The sequence below is a fragment of the Mustela lutreola genome, chromosome 7 (assembly GCF_030435805.1).
Source record: "Mustela lutreola isolate mMusLut2 chromosome 7, mMusLut2.pri, whole genome shotgun sequence".
Lineage (NCBI taxonomy): Eukaryota > Metazoa > Chordata > Mammalia > Carnivora > Mustelidae > Mustela > Mustela lutreola.
This window is the reverse complement of record NC_081296.1, coordinates 92,088,209-92,109,855: the sequence shown is the minus strand read 5'-3', so window position 1 is coordinate 92,109,855 and position 21,647 is coordinate 92,088,209. Positions and strand designations below refer to the sequence as shown.

Below are 21,647 nucleotides of genomic sequence, written 5' to 3'. Positions count from 1 at the left end.
GAAAAAAAGCAAGGTAAGGCCTTCTTTTTAATCACCTTGCATTGGCAAAACTACCTCTCCAGTATTTTTGTTTAAACTTTTGAGTCAAAAACATCCTACCAGTACGTATAAATGTCATATACATCGTTATGAGAATATTATTGCTATGAAATAATAAGCCATATATGAATGTTGTATACAACTTTATGAATGTTGTATACAACATTCATATATGGCTTACTATTTCATAGCAATAATATTTGTATACAACATTCATATATGGCTTATTATTTCATAGCAATAATATTCTCATAACGATGTATATGACATTTATATTATTATATTATTTTATAATAAAATAAAAGAAGAAATGCAAAATGTACCTTTCTTCCCTTGAATAAGCCATTTTGTTTAAGTTGGTGTATCTTCTACTAAAATTAGCAGCCTATATACTGTTTTTCTATATTTTTTACCAATTATTCAGAGAAGGGTGTTGAAGTCTCTAAATATAATTGTGGATTTGTATCTTTCTCCTTTCAATTCTATCAGTTTTTCTGGAAGTATTAAGTATTTTGGAAGAATTGTTGTTGGTACACAAACAAGTCTTCTTGGTGAACTGACCTTTTTAACCTTACATACTGTTCTTATGATACCTACATTTTCTGATATTAAAAATATAATGTAATTATTAATATGGTTGGATTAAAGTCTACTACCTTATTAGTTATTTTCTATTTGCCCCATGTCTTTTTTCTTTCTTCTTCTCTTTTTTGAATTGTTTTTATGATTCCTTCATATTTCATTAGCTTATTAACTATATTTCTATGAAAATATTTTAGTGGTTATCTTAGGGCTTATAATTTACATCTTTAGCACAGTCTATTTCAAATATTAGATTGTTCCATGTACAAGCTAGAAAACTTACAAGTGTACACATAAAATTCCTCCTTCCCAATTTTTGTTATTGTTGTCACACACTTTTTATATATGCTATAAATCCACAATAAATTTGCAACTATTATTGTCTTAGACTGTTAACTATCCTTAGAACAAGTAAAAATGAGGAAAAAATTATCCTTTTTTTTTTTTTTTTAAGTAGGCTCCACACCCAGTGTGGAGCCCAACTTGGGGCCCAAACTCATGACCCTGAGATCAAGACCTAAGCTGAAATCAAGAGTGGGACATGAAACTGACATAGCCACCCAGTCACTCTGGAAAGAAATGTCTTTTATATGTCATTTTAGTTTAATTTCTTCTTAAGATCTTTATTTCATTGTATAGATACAAATTTCTGGTTTTTTAATTTTATTTACTTATTTGACAGAGAGAGATCACAAATAGGCAGAGAGGCAGGCAGAGAGAAAGGGGGAAGCAGGCTCCCTGCCGAGCAGAGAGCCCAATGTGGGGCTTGATCCCAGGACCCTGAGATCATGACCTGAGCTGAAGGCAGAGGCTTAACCCACTGAGCCACCCAGGCGCCTCTAGATACAAATTTCTTGCTAGTATCATGGTCCTTTTGCCTGAAAGACTTCCTTTCACATTTCTAAAAGTGCAGTCTGCTAATAATCAAGTATCTTCGTTTTGTTTACATTAAAAATATTCATTTCTCCTTGATATTTGAAATGGAGGTGTGGAGCATAATTTCCCTCCTCTTGAGTATGGGCCAACCACTATAATTTGCTACTGACAAACAGAATCAGATGGAAGTGACCACGTGTGACTTAAAAGACTGGGTGTTAAAAGGCACCATGGCTTCTGCCTTGCTGGCTTTCTCCACAGTGGGTGACAGAACCACCAAGCAAAGCCACTCCTAAATATCTAACCCACGGAAACTAGGAGGCAAGAAATTTTTGTTGTTTTAAGCCACTACATTTGGGAGAATTTGTTACACAGCAGTATACAACTAATACTGGAGTTCTCTGGGTTTCTTGGATCTGTCATTTGATGCTTTCATTATTTTTGGAAATTTCTCAGCCATCATTTTTTGAAATGTTTCTTCTGCTCCCATCTCTCTCTATTCTCCTTCAGGGATCTCAGTTGCATGTATGTTAGTCTGCATGGTGTTGTTCTGCAGTGCTTGGATGCTTTCTTTGCAGTTTTAAACACTTGCCAAATCAGCCTCATCACGTCCCCTCACCTCTTAAGACATCAATCCCAGGTAAGCACCACTCCCTTCTCTGAGGGACTCCACAGGGATGTGCCTCTTAGCTCCTAAATTTTAATAATTCCAAATTCTTCCCTTTGTTCCCCCATCCCTAGAGGGGCTAGCTGCTTCCTGAATTTGCTATCTTTGTGATCTAGTATTGTTTTCTTATTATCTCTTAACAATTTACCCTAATAACAATTTTTATTAACATTTTATCTGTTCAAATAGCAGGTATGGTTTCTGTTTTCTTTTTTTTTTTTTTTTTTTAAGATTTTATTTTTTTAACAGAGATCACAAGTAGATGGAGAGGCAGAGAGAGAGAGAGAGAGAGAGAGAGAGAGAAGCAGGCTCCCTGCTGAGCAGAGAGCCCCATGCGAGACTCGATCCTAGGACCCTGAGATCATGACCTGAGCCGAAGGCAGCGGCTTAACCCACTGAGCCACCCAAGCGCCCCTGGTTTCTGTTTTCTAACTAAACCCTGACTGACTCAGAAACTGGTATGGAGAGTCTCAGTAAACAAATCCTCGAAAACGGGATTCTGGGACTTGTTGAGTTGTGTTGTTGGACTTGATTATAGTGTAAGCTCCTTGCTAATAGAAAGTGGAATGTTGTGATCCATTTCATGACATGGTAACACAATTAGTCAGTATTACTCCCACTTACTTGGCCATGGAAACTTTTGTTAAAAGAAGCATCTCACAGGACTAGTGTTCAGCAGAAAAAACTTTGAGAAATGCTGGCTTAGCCATACTTCTCTATTCAGTGAATCCTCCCTAAACACATTAAGCATGTTCAAGTTGATGCTCATGCTTTATCTAAATTAAGAAATGTACTCTTCATTTGATCCTCAATCTATGTTATACATCAAGTGTTTCGAGATTTTCCTGACGCTGAACCCAAACACCTCCCCACAGGAATTAACTGGTTGTATTGCCTTATACATACTTCTAAAATGATCATTCTCACATTATATCATAGTTGTTTGTTTACATATATGCCTCGCCTACTAAATTTGGCTCTTTGGGAGAGTCCTTGTCTGATTCCTACTAAATTTGGCTCTTTGAGAGAGTCCTTGTCTGATTCCTCTTTATATATGTCATGATGATCAGAGTGTCTGGCATATACAAGGTACAATTAATTGGTATGGCTATCATTCATGAGAATGGTTACAGAGGCTAGCTATATGTATTAAGAAAAATTTGAGCACTTTGAATTTGGTATTATTCCAGAAGAGGATAAACAGACATGTTTGTTATTTGAAATGAATTTGTATAACATTCTTCCCATGTGGTACAATTTCCCCTCAAGAGTAGAAACTTGTTTTTGTCCCATTTTACATTTTTGTTCACCCTAGACAGGCAAATAATTCAGCTCATTAAGAATATATTGAGTAATTGCTGTATGCCAGGTACTATAGCAAACCTTAAATATACAAACATGATATGTATAAATGCTCATAGTTCAGTGGGGAGACAGACTCAGAGTCAGGGAAATTTTACTATCAATATGATAAGTACAATAATGGAAAGTATATACAAGTTGTAGGAGTTGTTTAGCAGAAATGATAAACTCTTTATGAGAAGAATTAAGGAAGACATCCCAGAGATTTCTGAGCTGGAGTTTGAAGGAGAAATAGGAGTTCTTTAAGCTGACCAGAGGCAAGGGCATAAATTAAAAACAAAAACAAAAACATGGAGGCAAAAAATAGTCAAATTTTGAAGAACTAAGAACAGTTTCAAGGAGCATTAAGCACCAGGTGCTTTGTGGCAGAAAATGAGGCTGGAAATTTAGGCAAAGGCCAAATCATGAGAAGAGCCTAAGATGCCATTCTAAGGAACTTAAACTTATCAATCAGGTTATGCAGAGCCAGAGATTTTTCCTTTCCTGCATTGGTTAAAATGTGTACTATATACATGGAACAAACATCTCTTGAGCACTATTAATACTGCATGCATTTTACTGTGCACTGGATTATTTCATGGGGTTGTACCTTAAAGGCACTTCATAAAGGACATTTCTGTTGTTAAGACAGGCCAGATTTCATTTATATTTTCTATCCTTTCAATTGATCTTATCATAAACTTGCAGGACAGTATTTCTAATTCTGTTGGTAATGCTAAGACCAACACTTTGAATCATTTCTGCCAGGCAGCAGATTTTTCAGGAACCCACTTTATAAACTAAACTTAGTCTTCTATAGGGGGAAAATTATTTCCTTTATTCCCTTTCTAAATGTCATAGCTTTCATATTTTTGTTGTACATTACTATCTACATATCTCTATTTAAAATTAGCCCAAAGAAATCCACATTTTTTCAGCCTACAAACTCTTCTATTTAAAATAAATAGAAGAAAATGAGAAATTTTCCAAAATGAAGGTAGTAAGCATCAGGAAGGAGTCAGAAAGATCCCTGGAAAGTAGAAATAATGCATAAAAGAGTTAAATTCCAAGTATTATCTCAGTAAGCAATACTAAAATATAAGTGGAAGTCTGGGTATCAAAACACAGAATTACAGAGATAACATATAAAAGTCAAATGGCCATCGCTTCTATAATAGAAGTTCAAGGAAACAAGTAAAACTTGAAATTTCAAAATCAGTGATGGCATAGACAGGAATGAGCAGTACCTTATTCAAGATGGTATTCTTATACAAAGCATGTCCCCAACTGTTTCCTAGCAGTGTCCTGAATACTGGTACAAAAAAAACCTTCACACCTAGATGAAAACAAATGATCTGAAACCAGTTGCTAACTTGTTACAAAAAAAAAAAAAAAAAAAAATCTAGTTACCCTGTTATAATTATTCTCCAAAAAGAGAACCAGAGGAAAGAAAATATGCTTGCACTGCAAAGAATCATGAATTTTAGTTAGATATGGAGATGAGCGCCTTGAATGAGAAGGTTGCTCGATTTTGGATTACATATTGTGAAATCTTTTTCTGGATGTTTCTAGACATAGGTGGATTATAAATTGTATATCTTGCTGTGAGCAAGGGAACAGACAAGATTTCTCAAGATCCTGTCAAGCCTGGTGATCTTTGGAAATGAAAGCCTAATTAAGAGGCTCCCTAGGGACAGGTCAAAGGAGTTCTTTTATCCCTACTGCCCCTATTCCAGTTCCTTGACGCCTATTCTGCTCCTTTCATTCAGCCTCTCTAAAATTGAAGAATACATATTATTCAGTTTCCACCTTTGCTGCCTCTACTGTAAATGCCTCAGACTATTAGAGTTAAGAATTTTAAATACCTCCTCCCTTATCTATAAGCTGATGGGTTTTATTTCTGAATAGAGCTTAGCGTTTAAAATTCTTCCAAAAATTTTTTTTTCAGTTGGACAACAAAACTTTTTAATGTTAGAGTCTGACTATATACCATAAAAGTCCTTCAAATACCTTTTAATAAATCTGATGAATACGTTGCCAAATTTCACTTCAGATTTGTCTTCCTTCTGGTTTCAAAGATTGTGTTGCATGCAATGACTTACTTGGGTTAAACTGTTAGAACCTACTGATGTGTCTCACTTCTTTGAAAGCTTTAGGGTAAGTGTCTCTACAGTATCACCCAGAGAGTAGCAACTGATGGATGTTTTAAAACCTAACGTATTTTAAAGTAATTAATGCCATTCTCTTGATAGTACACGAGGAAACGTAGGGCGTTTTATTGTTTTTTCATGTTCTCCGCTCTCTCACATGAAAAATTAGTGACATTAATTTACGTAAGTTTTAAACAACCCTGTAGAGGTGAAAATGTTCTAAGTATGACCATTCTATGTGAAAGAGTTTTCCAAGTTTAGAAGCAGGTGTGGGTACTGCTGCATCCCCCAGCAGCAGTCTTTCCTCAGACAACTCCACAGCGCCATGTTAAAATTTTAACTTTTATAATTCAAAATTTTAACTCCTAAAATTCTAACATTTAACTTTAAGTTTCCTCTTACCAACGCTCATAAGGAAGATCTAAAAATCAAGATTTAGGCTTCAGATGCTAACCCTCACTAGACCACCACTACAACCACCAGCCCAAATACTACACGCCAGCTTCGCTCGGATCAGCAATTACCTGCTCCAAGTCTTTGGCATGACGATATAGTCGCACCTGATTGGTGCATCGGCTTGTCAGTCATAACGAGAGGTGGGTCCTCAAAGGCCCGTTCTAAATTAGACGCTGTGTTTTTACGTCATCTGCCGGCGACGAAAGCAGGAGGGGGGCTTGGGAGCACAAGTTGGTGGTGGCGGGGGTAGCTTGCGAAGGTGTCATGGCTGCTGCCGTTGAGCTTAGTCTCTCGAGCAGTGGTGACAGGAGTCTGGAGCGGAGCTGCAGCCCCAATCTCTCCCAAGAGGTGCTCTGCGAAATCTTTCGCTCTCTGCATAGCCTGGTGGGACAAGTGAGTGGTGATCTGGGAGTAGCGGTATGGAAATTATCCGGCCCCTCCCCCCTTTTTTCCTCTAGCTGAGGCGGGGGGCTGCGGAGGGCTGCCGGGGACCGGGACAGTGTCTGAGGCCGGAGGAGGAGCCCGAGCCCAGCCGTCTGCAATCGGAGTGAGGATCGCCATACGGGCTTAGTTCAGGATGGGTTGCAGATCAGATTTCCTTGCAACTCTTCTCCCCAAAAGTGAGAGAGTATAGTGTAAGTGAAAAACCTGGCTCCGAGAAGAACAGGCTTTGAGAGAAGGAATGTGTAAAAAGCTTTGTGGGTTTTGGAAGGTGCCCGGCGCTCGCGATCCCCTTTCCTTCAGTGAATTCATTATAGAAATTGATAGGTTCGTACGATCTGAGAGTTTTGGAAAAGGTCTCTCCGCCTTTTTTTTTTTTTTTTTTTTTTTTTTTTTCTGATGACTTGCTTTTAGGAGTCCCTTGGTTTATTTCTTTTTTTCCTTCTGGATGTTTTGTGCATCTTTTATCCTTTCATAGAGGGAAGAAAATAAAAGGAATTAATGTATATACTTCTTGCATAAAGTTGGATGAGTTATCCATGGTTGATAACAGTTTGTATCAGAACTGTTGTTTAATCGTCATTTAAGTATTAACTAATTTAACTGGCTGATTAAATAGCTTCTGCAGAAATGTCATAATAAATTGGATTTAAATAAAAGTACTCCTTACACTCTATTCCGATCAAGTCACTATTTGTTTCATGAAGTAAAATGGAAAGCATACTATAAATGAAAAACAACTTGAAAATAAGTTTGCTTGCTTTTAAAAAGGAAATCTTTTCTCTTGTATCCTGGAATATTTTCCAGTTCAAAAAGTTTGTTACGGGGTTGGTACTAGTGCCCGTAGGAGGCACAGTGTTAACTTCCTTTATGAAGGCAGAACATTTGTCTGATTTGTAAAAAAAAAAAAAAAAAAAAAAAATTTAAAGCCGTGGGTGGATGGAGAACACATTTTTTAAAACGTTACTTCAATATTTTTAAAAATCCTAATATGTTTGTCATTACTCTAAGTTAAAATTTTGTTTGGTGTAACAACAATTATTAATAGATCTGCTAAAAGTTCTAACTTTTGAACTCAGTTTGCCACGGACTTACTAAAATTTTTTAAAGACCTGGGACATTAATATTTTAGTTTTATCACCCAAGACCTGTAATAGTTTCATAGTTTAAGAACGTTTTATGTGCTGGACATTAGAATGTTAAGGTATATTTGTGTTTTAATATCAGGATGAAAAAAGTTTATGCTCACCTATAATTTACGGAAGTTTTATTTTCAGTGGTGAGATATTTTTTTAAAGTAACATGTAACATTAAGAAACAATTTAAACATTTCTTTTGAAAATTAAATACTGAATTTTGAGATCTCATTTACAAATCTTTATATATATATATTTCATGATTTAAGTTCACTTATGTCACCTGCCAAAAATGTTTAGAGTAAATATTTGGAAAGTTTACGTGACACAGTAAAGGAACCATCTGTACAAATGTCAAGAAATTAAATCATTCTCATTAATACTAACCATTTTTATATTCTCTGTATTTTGAGATGTATTGTTTAAAAATAAGAATGAAAGCCACAATACTAGTAAAATTGCCCCTGGAGGAAATCACTATTTACTTTTGCAACAAGTTTACAGGATGTTTAAAAAAAAAAAAAAAGTTTCAATATGCCTAAATTTCATTCTGCATACTATCATTATATTGTTGGCTCTCCTATATACTATCATTATATAGGAAGCCTAAAACTGAATGTTTAAAAGTATTCCATATTTCAAATTTATGGATTTTAACATTATTGCTTGCCTCTGCATGGCTCATTTTATCAAGTTGGAAGCATTTTTTATTGTTAGCTTGGAGTTTCATACTAATTTTAAGTTTTTACTGAAAATGCATACTTAAGTAGTCCATATTAATGTGAGACTAATACATTTTTGAGTGAATGATTTACAATTACAAGTACAAAAGGTAGAAGTGCAGAGAACTCATTACTAATAGGGAATTTGTTGAATAAATAGTTGGATATACTGGGACAATTTTAAAGTTAATCTGTATCATTATTATGTGGTTTTCTTAAAAAACCAAGTATCTTTGTGTTTAAAAGGCTTACATAATTATGTTAAATTGAAAGGAAAGTAGGATCCCAACATTACGATTTATTTTCTGTAAGTTATTATTTTCTCTAGAAAATTTGATGCTTTATTTTGGTTAAGGATTTGTTTGTGTTATCCCTAAACTCTATTCATAAATTTGTTACCAACTGATTTTAATAGTCTTAGAGGACTGTAGAAATGCAGTAATAGTTTACTTCCATATGTAAGTTGTTGTCTAATGAAATTTTTATGAGCATTAATAGAAATTAAGATTAATGCAGTAATCTAATGTAAAACCGTAGTGATTATAAACTAATCTTTGCCAGTACAGCCTATCCGAAACTTCCTATTTCTTTATACTTATCTGATATGTACTTTAAATGTTTCTTGTCTTGTCTTATGCAAAGGGTGGTAAATTTTTGTCATATAGTATTTATTCAGTACAGTACCTTTTTTGGTAACTTTGGATCTCCCGTTCTTTGTACAGTGATTCATATTTTTGTTTTATAATCACAACTCATAACATCTATATTTGAACTAATGTACAATTTGCCTTTATTTTGTTTTAGAAAACATGACTTTTAATAAAAGATTTCTGAAAAAACAATAAACTTAATCCTACCATGCAGTGTATCTTTATAGTATGCTATAAATGCATATCCCTAGAAAAGTTTTTGGAGTTCACCTTTTTTTTTTTCTGGAGGTTCACTTTTATTTGCTTGAAAGCCTGGAGATGGAGGCTTTTCCTCTAAAATATCCAATGATTTTGATATTAATTTTATATGTAGGTTCTTGGTAGTTTTCTATATATAATTTTATTCTAATAGGTCACACATAGCCAACTTATAAGAAGTTTTCTATGACAAGCTCTCACACAGTATTAGAAAATACTTTTAGTGAAAGATCTGGCCATTCTATTCAGTCTCTGACCATTTATTTCACTATTGTGGAAGAGTATTTGTTTTTCACTTTAAGATTTCCACAGGTAGATTGTAGATTTTTATTTGAAGTAGATAAACATGTTGCCATTTATCCCTAGACTTTATAATATGTATGAATAATGTTGATTTTTAAATTACTTTAAAATTGTTTAAAGTTGAAAATAAAAATGTGATTCAGAAAATATCAGAGTAGTGATATATGTCAGTTATGTCTTTGTGTACATATTTAACAAAAAGGAATGTTTATATCAGAAGTTCCATAAATGTGCCTCCCCTTCTGTTTAATGGTCTGAGCTAGAAGTACTGAATAGGGCAAGCCTATCTTGGCTCTCATCCAAAGGTTTTAGAAAATGAAGTATCAAAAAAGCCTCATCTTTCCATCGTTTGTGGATGGTTTCACCTGCAAGATGGTCCCATTACACAGACCCAAGAACAGAATTAGAATGAGAGGTCATTGGTTTTTTAATGAAGATTACACCTTTCTTGGCCTTTTAAAATGGTAATGAGAGCATTTTAATGTATCATTAAAAATCTGGTAACTTTGAGCTAAATAGACATGTTACTCTAAAGTATTATTTTTGTGACATCCCATATACACAGCTTAATCATGTAATTTTTGTGATGTTGCTGGTTTGCCCCTTTGAAGCTTAACCTCAGAGATGATGTGGTGAAAATTACAATCGATTGGAACAAGCTCCAGAGCCTCTCGGCATTCCAGCCCGCTTTGCTCTTTAGTGCACTTGAGCAACATGTTTTATATTTACAGGTAAATTTCTTGTTAAAAACATTAAGTCAGTATTGAGAATAGAAATTAATTGTAGTTAAATTATAAACTAGAGTATTTGTCAGTTCTGTCTTACCACTGTATTAACAGTGTTATCAATAAATGGTTACTTCAGCCAGATTAGATCCAAATCTGTTAATTTATATAGTGATCTGGACAGCCTCAGGAATATAGTCCAATAGGCCGATGTGGCTGTGAAGACTGAATGAATGCAGTTCTATTCAATTCTAGACTTGCACTGAAAATTCAATACAGTTGCATCTATGGTGGGTTATAATTAAGCAATAAGACACGGCAGGTGTGTGTCATGCTATGATAATGATTCCATGCCTTGGGTGAGTTTGGAGGCTCATGGAGTGCTTTCAGTGGTTCAAGAAGTGGCATTATCCCAGCATGACACATCCTGGAGTGTCTATTGCAATTAAACAGTTTCAGCATAGTTTTTAAAAAAGAAAGTAATTTCTGTGACATTAATGTCTCATTTTAGTAAGTAGCCAGTCACTATTTTATCTTTTCTTTTTCTTAGCAGTTTGAAATAATTCATCCTCTATATTAGAAATGAACATTGAGTTATTTATAATAGTACTGTTATATTTTTTAATATTTCTGTTCAATAACTGAACAGTATTATGACCTTGCTGGTTTGCAGTTGAACATCTCTGCAATTATAATTGTTGTTAAGTTTGCAGTTTATCTGTAACCAAAGTGTAAAATATGAAGTGTCAAAAGGTAAGTGGAAGAACTGTTGGATTGGTCATTTTACTGCTATTAAGATGTTCTAAGGTTCCAGAAGAGTCCTTGGTAGAGTAAACAACAGAAGCAAAATTATAGGTATGAAAAAATAACTGGAACATTGACAATTATGGATGTGTTTTGATTAATGGAATAAACATTAATTTTAAGCCCTCTGTTTAGTGACTTTATGGGAAATTTTAACTCTGTTTCATATTGAAATAGTTAACCCTGATATTAATGGACAGAAGTAATGAGCGATAGAACTCAATTGAGGCCTGATTAAGAGGGGGGTGGTTTTGAGTAGTATAATTTACATTATACAATTGGGTTGTTTTTTTGTTGTTTTTTTAACCCACTCTACTATAGTGATAGGCATATATCTCTTCCCAGCTGTGGATCTTGATAGTTTTTTTTTTTTCCTTGTTCATTTTCTTTTTTAAAAATTTAATTTCATGACCCAAGAAGATATCTTGCCATGTCAGGAAAAGCCTGAGTATTCACTCAGCATAACACCTATATATTTCATGTCTATGCTCTCTCCTTCACTTTGGCCAACTGCAGTTTCAAGTGGAGAATCTCCAGTGATACAGTGATAATGCAGGGCTTTGCTGAGTGAGAGCACTGGCTCTCATGTTAAGGAGGAAAAATACTAAGCCTTAGTGTTCTGAGGAGGCATTTGAATGACATGTTAATTAAGTGGCATTGGTGCCAGAGGCTGAGGCTTTGATTTGGCACAAAATAAAAGATGAGTGACAGAATGATTCCCTCAAAGAAAATTTTAAATTTCCTCAGGTTTTCTTTCTTTCTATCTTTTTTAAACAAATTTATACCAAATGATAATGGTCACAATAGCAGAGAACAGCAAACACTTACATGTGATCAGATCTATGTATACTGACATGCTAACTTTTTATATGTAATTGATATTAAATATTGCATTTACTTAACAGAAATTTATATAAATGTTAAATGTATAATTGATTTTGATTAGTTTGAACCTCTGCAGATGGAATTCTGTTCTTCTCAGCCTTTTTTAGCAAAGCTGCAGCCTCTGATTAAAGAGGAGAATACAACTGTTGTTGGAGAGATAGAAAAAACAGAAACGGGGAACAAGAATGAAGTAAATGCCAAATTTCCCATTAGTGACCTACAAGAGGAAGAAAAGCACAAAGATTGTGATTTAGGAGATGTGAAAAAGACACAGATCCATTATGATCCAGAAGTAGTTCAAATAAAGGCTGGAAAAGCAGAAGTAAGAAGGTTTTATTTGGGGGGGGTATTATTTTAAATCTTATGCTCAAACTGTTAAAACATGCATACTTATTGTTTATAGATTGACAGACGAATATCTGCATTTATTGAAAGAAAGCAAGCCGAAATCAATGAAAACAACGTCAGGGAATTTTGCAATGTTATTGATTGTAATCAAGGTAACTACCTGGAAGAAGTTAATTTTCATAGGCTTTTAAGCACAGTTTTTAGAGTTGCTCTGATTTTTCATTTGTTTTTAAAAATGAATAACATTAAGTTACAATTTATTTCACAGGTTTATTTAGAAACTAAGGCAGTGGAAATTCTTTCTGTTTAATAAGACTACATTGCAAAAATGAGTTTCGTTTTGGTTATGCCAAAATCAAATAAATGTGGACATAAAAGGGCTAATGTTTACCACAGGTGAAGATTCTTTTTTAAAGTTCCTTTGGGAAATGGAGATGAAGTGTGGGTGGCAGCATTTTTCAGTCTCACTAATAAGAAGGAACTAAGCTATATAAATTTTGAGCTGTAAATATATTTTTGAAATTATGTTAATATATAAGTAAACTTAGTAAAGTTAATACTCCTCAAGAGGGAGCAGTTTTCTCACTACTCCTGAGCTTTCTGAAATGTTTTGTCATGATAAAAGCAATCTGTCAAGACTATGGTGTCTATGCTTTTTTCCTTTCTCTCATAGTGTATACATTTGCTATTTTTCATAAGATTCTCCTTTTCCTCTCTACTTGATGCTATAGTGTAGTTACAGATCTGTAGGTATGCTGTAGAATACAAAATACTGCAAAGCACTGGCATAGATCTTTCTCAGGCATCATAGTAATAATCAGAACAAGTAGTTCTTAGAAAAAATTATGGAAAAGAGTTCCTAATTGGAATGAACATTTTTCTTGTTGCCTCTGACATCTCTTAGCTAATTATTATGAATACAGAATTGTCAAATGAACCTAGAATTGACTCTTACATTGGTACACTGATTCTCTTAATAATGAAATAATACAGGCTCAAGTGGGTCCTAAATTCAGCCTTTTCTGCTATTAACATTATACATGCGTAGACTTAGTATTATTTTCCTGTTAGCTTTTCAGAATAGGTACAGTAGTGGCACAATCTCAGGTACTACAGTCCATCCAACTGCAGGCAACCCATGAGAAAGGGTTTGTTGAGGGAGCAAGCACATGTGTCACTAATGTTATTCCTCTGCTCTCCCTGCTAACTCTATTATTATAAACCACCAGGGGATAGAAATTGACAAGAATTGAAATGCTCAGCAGGATTCCTTGGCCCATTCAATCCCTTGCTGGCTCAAAACAGTGCTAGCAAGAATTGCTGTGGAGAGTGACTAGCACTCACACATTCACTATCTTCACACCATGCTGAATTTCTCACTGATGGGTCAGTTAATCTATATACTTGGAATATAACTCTGGAATGGATGATAGCTTCTTTTTTTAACCCTTAGCCCCATGAAATGGGAGAAAGAATGGAGAAGTGATGGCCCTTTAAACGTATATTGAGGTGTCTCAAAAGAAAAAGGAAAGAAGAAGAAAATGATTCTCTTTAGTACCTATATATAAAAGATGAATTTAGAATTATATTCACACAATTCATTTGTCAGCAGACCTATTTAGGAAACTCAGACTGAAAAAAAAAAAAAAACACATGAATGTATTGTCATGTGTTAGTGTATTCTTTTGATACCTGTCAATCTGACCTAAGTATAAACAATAGATTTTTTTTTTAATTCCATAGGGAAAAAATTTTCTTTCAGTATCTCTTTTGCCATCTATTTTTTTATTAAAAATCAAGGGAATTTTTCAGGAAATTTACTGCAGTGCATGGTTTTACTTAATGTCATTTTAAATATTATGAAACATTTTTATATTATGTTAACATTTTTCCAGTTTTCCCCCTGGGTTTGTAATTTATCTGTTGATACCTAATTTGAAAAAAAAAAATACACTTTTCAACTTAAAAAAAATTGGAACAAATTTTTACAACTTATTTTTCCTAAAATTGCATTTTTTGAAAAGAGTGGTCTGGAAAGAGATAGCTAACTTTTGGTAGAGATTTTTTAAAATCAGCATTGGAAACCCAAGTAAAGTGGAAAAGTATGTGTTATTCTTGAGGTTTTAAGATCTTTTTTGTGTGGAGTTCTGAAATAAAAATGTGTTAAATGTATAATTAATCTTTATTAGATGATCCTTAATTTGATCAGTAAATAATATTAAAATGCTGAATTTTTTTTAAGGTTTTTCAGTAAAAGTAATGAGTTCAATTTATTTCTGTGATGAAATAAATGGAATAATGTCTCTTTGGCATATAGAGAATTAAGTGCTCTCTATAAAATAAAATATTTTCTCTAAAGACCCAGATGGTTTGGGGGAATATTGGTTTATTAAAAATTAAATTGTGCCATTGAGTGCGAAGGACTTTTCTGTATGCAAATCTGAAGATTAGGTAAGATTAAAGATTATAAATTTTAGAGGCGGAAGTTCACTGTATTTTATCCTGTATGAGATGGTGATTTAATTACTATTATTTAAAATGATAATTCTCTTACTAGTAGTATGTTAATATGAATTATTAGAAGTTTATCAAAATCTCATACATTTGAAGTTAAGAATATACTTATACTCATCTAAATTCTCCTTAGAAAACAGTTGTGCAAGAACTGATGCTGTTTTTACTCCTTACCCGGGATTTAAAAGTCATGTAAAAGGTAAGAACCCACTATGTATCTTCATCATTGACAGAAGCTTGTTCTAAATTATAAGCAAAATGAAATATAGATATCACTTCCTATCTAAATTTTGTATATTTTAAAACAAAGTCTTGCCTTCTTACTTGGGTTGATGGTCAGATGGATTTTATGAAAAGAATATGAAATACTGTTAGAATTTCTGACTTTTAAGCCTATTAAATTATATTTCAAAAGTTTCTTAATATAGTTTCTAGAGTTGTGAATACATATGGACCACAGACCAGACCTGAAGGAATTCAGGGGTCAGGTCATAAACCTAACAGCTTGCTCCGAGATTGTGGCAATCAGGCTGTTGAAGAACGACTACAAAATATTGAGGCTCACTTGCGATTGCAGACAGGTAAGCAGAGTGCTGGGTGGTGCCCCAGAGCAGAGTGCTGGGTGGTGCCCCATAAATGTACCTTTGCAAATAGTTAAACTCAGTTTATTTAGTTACAGAGTTTCCACTGAGCATCTGCCATGTACAAAACATTGTTCTGGTTGGTACAAAAATGAATAAGCATAGCCCATACTCTCAAGGAATCTACAGTTCATGTGTTTATGTTTACTCTTACACTTCTAACCAACTTGAGACTGTTAGTAGAATGGGAATAGATTCCAAGTAGATCCTGACATTCTCAGTTTATTAAGTCACAGCTGAAAATTAATATAATCTTTTTCCTGCCACCAATTTCTTAACTTAATGACTGTGTCTTATTCTTATCACTCACTGTGCTAGTATTACTAAGTGTGATCCTAGTCCTCAAGGATCTTTCAGTCAGGATAAGCATATAGATCAGTAAATGCCTTAGGGGAAGTGAACTAACATTTATTGAATTAATACTAAGTGCCAGTTACTCTCAGAGTATTAGTCATGTCAACTCACTTAATATTTAACAGTACCCTTGTGCGTTGTTGGTGCCATTATTGTCAGATAATAAAAATGAGTTCAGAGACCTCAAGCACCATGCCCAAGGTAGTAATGACAAGTAGGAATCAAACCTCAGTCATAACTGGCTGCAAAGCCTGAGTCTCCCTCCCCATTTAGTCACCAGATCCTGTTGATTCTATCTTCTAAATATCGCTCAGATCTACCCAACTCTACTTCCACGGCTACTACTCTAGTTGAAGTCACTGTGTTCTCTACCTCAGACTGATAAAAGGTTATCAGTTGGTTGCTCTGCCACTAGACTTCTTCCTCAAGACAAATTCTATACCAGTAGCCAAATTGCTTTTCCTGAAGTTCTGATTTACTGATCTTGCCACTCCCCAGCTAAAAATTCTTTCATAGTTTCCTGTTACCCTTATATGCATACCAAACTTAGTATTTATTCATTCATTCCACAAAAATAAGCCAGGTGCTATTCTAGGCACCGGGAATACATGTGAACAAAAATTCTAGTATATAGATTATATGCTACACAAGAAGAGCTACAGATAAAGCAGCTTGATAAAGTGAAGAGAAGGGATCTTGGGATGAGGGGATTATAATTTTAAGTAGCATGATCTACATCTATAGTTCCAGCCCCATCTCTGGGCTTCCTCACTTCCACTCATTTGGCTGTCCTAGGGCCCTGACCCAGGCTTTCTCTCCTGCCTACACTTTCCCCTCTTGATCCCAGATGATACGGACTCCCCTTTCATGTAGTCTCAATAGCACTTGGTACTTCCTGTCATCCTTTATAACAGGTATCACAGTTGCGTGTGTTTAATATCTGTTTCCTTTGCTAGAGAGTACGGTCTGCGAGAGCAGACAGTCATGTTCATTAACTTTGTGCTTGTGCAGTTTCTGGTACAAAACAGGTACTCATGAGTTTTTAAATGAACAATTGTTCATCTCACCTTTTCACATGATACGCAAAGTACAGTGGGTACAAAAAGTTAGTGTTTAGCTCTCTCAGGGGAAGTCAAGAGATGGTACCCCTGGTAAAGTGACATTTGCACTCTTAAAGGATTAGTTGGGAATATGTCAGCAGGCAGGAGCAAATTATTCCAAAAAGAGGGAACAACATCTGCAAAAAGCACTGAGGCACATAAATTAAGGAATTTCTGAGTCCAGTCTCGCTGGAGTATTTCCCGAGTGGAAGTAGAAGAAGATAAGACTGAGTAAAACTTCAAGGGTAATAAGAGGTTAGCATTAAAAATTAATCCTCTCTCCAATAACAAAACGCATTTTTAACAAAAGAACTGTGTAAAAGAATGGACTAGCTTATTAAGTCTAATAGTATCAGGGCACGGTGACTCAGTCAGTTAAGCGTCCGACTCAAGTTTTGGCTCAGGTCATGATCTCAGGGTCATGAGATTGAGCACCATTGGGTTCTGCACACTGGGCGTGGAGCCTGCTTGGGATTCTGCGCCCCAACTCCCCAGCCACCTCTCTTTCTTTCTGCCACTCCCCCCCACCCTACCCCCCTTGCCGCTTGCACGGGCTCTCTCATTCTCTATATATGTATTTTTAAAAGTCTAATAGTATCAAGTAGTTAATTATGAAAAATCTTTTGAATGCCTGCTGTGCGCCAATTCTGTTTCAGACACAAGGGATACTGAAATGATATAGTTGTAGTTCCTAGCTTCAAGAACCTTGTTATCTGGAAGAAAGAATAATATTGAAGTAGAATGTTATGGTGCTATGAAGGAAGCATATATGGTGGGGCACAAGGAGCCTCCATGTGAAGGCATTTTAGGCAATGCTCCACTGACTCAATGAAGCTTGAACTGGCTCTTGAAAGATACAGAGATGAGCCATAGAGCATTCTAGGTAAAGGGGCAGCAAGAGCAAAGTCAATTAAATACATTACTCATTTTACCTTACTCAAGAGTAAGAATGACCCAGATTCTGAAATAAACATTCTCAAAAAAGAAATCTATTTCTAGAGTTTTCATACTTAACAAGTTGATACTTTTGATATGAAATTTGCCCATATGTTTTAATTGCGTAATGGTTATCTAATTATGTATTGTCAGTAAATATCGAGCACCTGTGTAGTTTGTGAACTGATGGTTCCTAGATTTGTGCAGTGCACAAGCTGCACAGCCATACCTAATGAACAAAACAAAATTATGCCCTCCTGGAACTTATATTAAAGTGGAGAAATGGGCAATAAATTAAAAAAATATAGGGCTGTCAGGTAATAGTAATGGTTTGAAAAAAAATAAGAGAAAGGATAGGGATTACAGTGGGGTGGGATAGGTGGTATCATTAGTACTTTTTAAAGGGTGGTCAGAGAAGTTCTTGCTGGTAAGGTAACTTTTGAGTCCAGACCTGAAGTTGGTGAGAGCAAGCCTTGTGAATATGGAGGTAGAGGAATCACAGGTGTGAGAGTACTTGGCCTACTTGAATAACAGAAAAAAGGAATCAAGTGGCTAGAATGATAAGGGTGTGGAGAGAATGTCCAAATTGTGGAGGACCTTGGATACTACTGTAAAGGCCCTGGTTTTTAATCTGAGTGATATGCAAAAGTACTAGAAGGTTTTGAGCAGAGAAATGACACTCTCTGACTTCTACGTTTTAAAAAGGGTCACTGCTGTATTGAGAATAGGCTATGAGAGCAAGGTAGAAACATGGAGACCAATTTGGAGATGGTGGAAGTCTAGACAGAATGGTCATGTTGTGGTGTGAGAAATAAGAGGATTTGGAATATAACCATAAACTGAAATTTGAGTAATCTTAATTCATCTTTCCCCTCCACAGAAAGGTTGTTAGGTAAGAATTATGATAAAGCTCCTCTTTAATATTATTTTAGGTTAAAGGAGGAAATGGGGCATGTAAGGAGAAACAGAAATGAAAGAAAGTGATAAATACATACAGCAGTCACTGAATTGGACTGAATTAGGTGTCCCTATGCATTTTCCTCTCAAGTAACTATCCAAATCTATCAGAAGTACACACTGTTCTATACAGGAACTCTTCAGTAGCTTGTAATGAATTTACAAGTAAAACTGGCAAAATAGGAAGCATAAATGGGGCTGGAGGAGAGGTGCAAAAGAATACTATACCCCACGGTGTATAATATTGAAAGTGTGAACTAAAGATTTCGTTTTATTTTACTCTTGTTCATTATCTTCTCAAGCTTAAATATTTCCCATTCCTCTGCATAAGTATCTTCTTTGCATGTTTGTTTGTTTTGTTTTTTGTTTTTTTGTTTTGGAGAGAGAGAGAGAGCAGTGGGAGGAGCAGAGGGGGAGAGAATCCTGAAGCAGATTCCCCACTGAGCAGGGAGCCCGACACAGGGCTCCATTCCAAGACCCTGAGATCATGACCTGAGCCAAAATCAGGAGTTGGCTGCTTAACTGACTGAGGCATCCAGTGCTCCTGCATGGAATTTTAAGAACAGAATTTGTAAGAAGAATTATTCAATAGTATTTCAGAATTTTTTTAAATGTACTTAGGTGGTCCAGTGCCAAGAGACATTTATCAGAGAATTAAAAAACTTGAGGATAAAATCCTGGAACTGGAAGGAATCTCTCCTGAATATTTCCAATCTGTAGTAAGTATAAGTATCCTTTAAAAAAAATCTGTATCTATTTATATAGAGAGAGTTTATTTCACGATGCTTCATCATGTTCATTTATCTGCTTACAGGTGAAATGCCATTTTAATAATTCAACAATGAACATAGTCCTATGTGGGGAGTTACCTAGTTTTTTAAAAAATAGTTTTTAAAAATGTGATTCTAAACATTGTATTATTTGTAGACTCACCTTTTTTTTTTAATTGTATTTTTTAAAATATAACATATTTAATATAAATAAACATATTTATTATCTGTTACCCAGATTCTCAAACTGGAGCCATTTCCATAGCATAATAAATCAACCTAGGTAGTTGTCAATCCTGTCACTATGAACATGCTGTCTTGTAGAACAAAGGCTTCCTTTGGGACCCTTCTCTGTCAGTTACCCTTCTCTCTTTAATCCCTCCCTGTCCACAGACTCCTTCCCTCAGCTCACACATGTTTGCTTCTCCATACTAGACAAACACCTGAATCTGCCACCCTATCTTTTTCTTTACCTTAACCACCAAACTTTTTGAAAGACTAGTCAATATTTGTCTAATTCCTCATTATAGCACTTATTTATTCATTCATTCTTATTCTCTTTTCCAGGGACATTAAGAAACAATGTTGTGCTGATAAGTCTCTCTTTGTCGCATCAGCAGGTTTTAGACAAGCGATCCTGAGCTGATTGTGTTATTTTCCTCAGTCTTTTGGGGTGATTATACATAACACCTGCCTTTTCTGAGGATTAGTTTTCTTTCTTTCTTTCTTCTTCTTTTTTTTTTTTTTGGTTATTTTTAAATTTTATTTCTTTATTTTTGGTTTTCTTTTTTTAAGCAGCACTATGTTAAAAAACTAAATCATGTAAAAGGGAACAAAATGTTTTAATTTACTAAGTTTTTAGTGAAAATTTTACTAAAACTCCTATCTGAGAAACTATGTAAAGTAACTCATTAGCATGAATCATTATAAGTCACTGGTAAAAATAAAATTAAAATTATTTTAGGTGTACCAGCAGTTTTTCCAAAGTGGCAAACTGGGTATTAGAGTAAGGTACAGAAAAGAAGTATTTCCAGATGAAGAAGGCAGGTAATATAGCAAATGTGAGCAGTGAAACCCAAAGATGAAAAATTTAGAGAAAGAGTTTCAGTGATTTATTCCCCTCAAATGAGGTTTACTAGAGTTCTAAGGGCTGAAGCAAGGATTAAATGAGATAATACCAGTCAAGCACTTAGCACACTGCCTAGCACATGGTAAAACCTCAGTAACCATTAATATTTATTTAGTTTCAGAAACCACATATGAAGTAGCTGTATAAATGTAGATAGATCTTATAGTTCCTCTGGCTCTCAGTTGTCTAATTTAGATTTCTTGGTTGTACTAAATAATTACAAAGATCTTTCCAATTTTAGGATTATTCTTTGAATGTATCTTCCTATAAAACTTGGTGAAGTATGCTTTTTCTTATAACAGTCTACTAAACATTGTTCCCATTCAAGCTGCCTTAAATAATCCCTAGGCAGGTTACTTTTCTAGTTCAATTTCATACTTTGTTAATGTAGTCCTTGTTAACGTAGAATTGATCTTACAAGAAAGTATCACAGTATTAGATGCCCCCAGAGAGATCTTGCTTCTTCATTAGTGTCTTTGATTTTGACTTACAAAGCTTAACATCTACCTGTTATTGAACTTGGTTAGCGAAAAAACAGCCCTTCAAATCATTATCTTGTTTTTGGGGGATCTCTTATACACAGCATAAAATGTTTAGAGTATTTGGTTGGAGGTAAAATAGTCAGCTTATAGAGGACCTTAACTGCTATACCCAGAAGTTTAAAATATTTAAAGTTTAAATGCTGTTGAAAGCATTTGAGCAGGAAGGTAACTTGAGCACATTATTTGGAAGATTTATCTAATACTGTTCTGGAAGGTAGATGAGAAGGAAGAGACTAAGATTAAGGAGACAGTATTATACTAGCTTAGATGTGAAGTGAGATCCCGAACTAAGGACAAGAGAGTGAGAATAGAAAAGATTAA

The 21,647-nt window shown here is 34.8% G+C and overlaps 1 protein-coding gene and 1 long non-coding RNA gene across 16 annotated transcripts in view; one reads left to right on the top strand and one right to left on the bottom strand.

The window, feature by feature from the left end:
• LOC131836478 (uncharacterized) overlaps positions 1-6,319 on the bottom strand; it is a 134,701-nt gene extending 128,382 nt beyond the window's left edge. For 4 of the 5 annotated variants that reach the window (XR_009355630.1, XR_009355631.1, XR_009355633.1 and 1 more), the window contains exon 1: positions 6,180-6,319. This is a non-coding gene — a long non-coding RNA (uncharacterized LOC131836478). Of the gene's footprint in view, positions 1-4,752; positions 4,842-6,179 lie in introns of all 5 variants that reach the window. The other variant, XR_009355632.1, reaches the window with a different exon arrangement.
• MBIP (MAP3K12 binding inhibitory protein 1) overlaps positions 6,297-21,647 on the top strand; it is a 20,624-nt gene continuing 5,273 nt past the window's right edge. For 2 of the 11 annotated variants that reach the window (XM_059181934.1, XM_059181933.1), the window contains exons 1-6: positions 6,297-6,528; positions 10,233-10,352; positions 12,112-12,357; positions 12,439-12,535; positions 15,031-15,096; positions 15,326-15,478. In XM_059181934.1, coding sequence (XP_059037917.1) covers positions 6,376-6,528; positions 10,233-10,352; positions 12,112-12,357; positions 12,439-12,535; positions 15,031-15,096; positions 15,326-15,478 — 835 coding nt within the window. In that variant the 5' untranslated portion in view covers positions 6,297-6,375. Of the gene's footprint in view, positions 6,529-10,232; positions 10,353-12,111; positions 12,358-12,438; positions 12,536-15,030; positions 15,097-15,325; positions 15,479-19,506; positions 19,605-21,647 lie in introns of all 11 variants that reach the window. The other 9 variants (XM_059181926.1, XM_059181925.1, XM_059181930.1 and 6 more) reach the window with 9 other exon arrangements.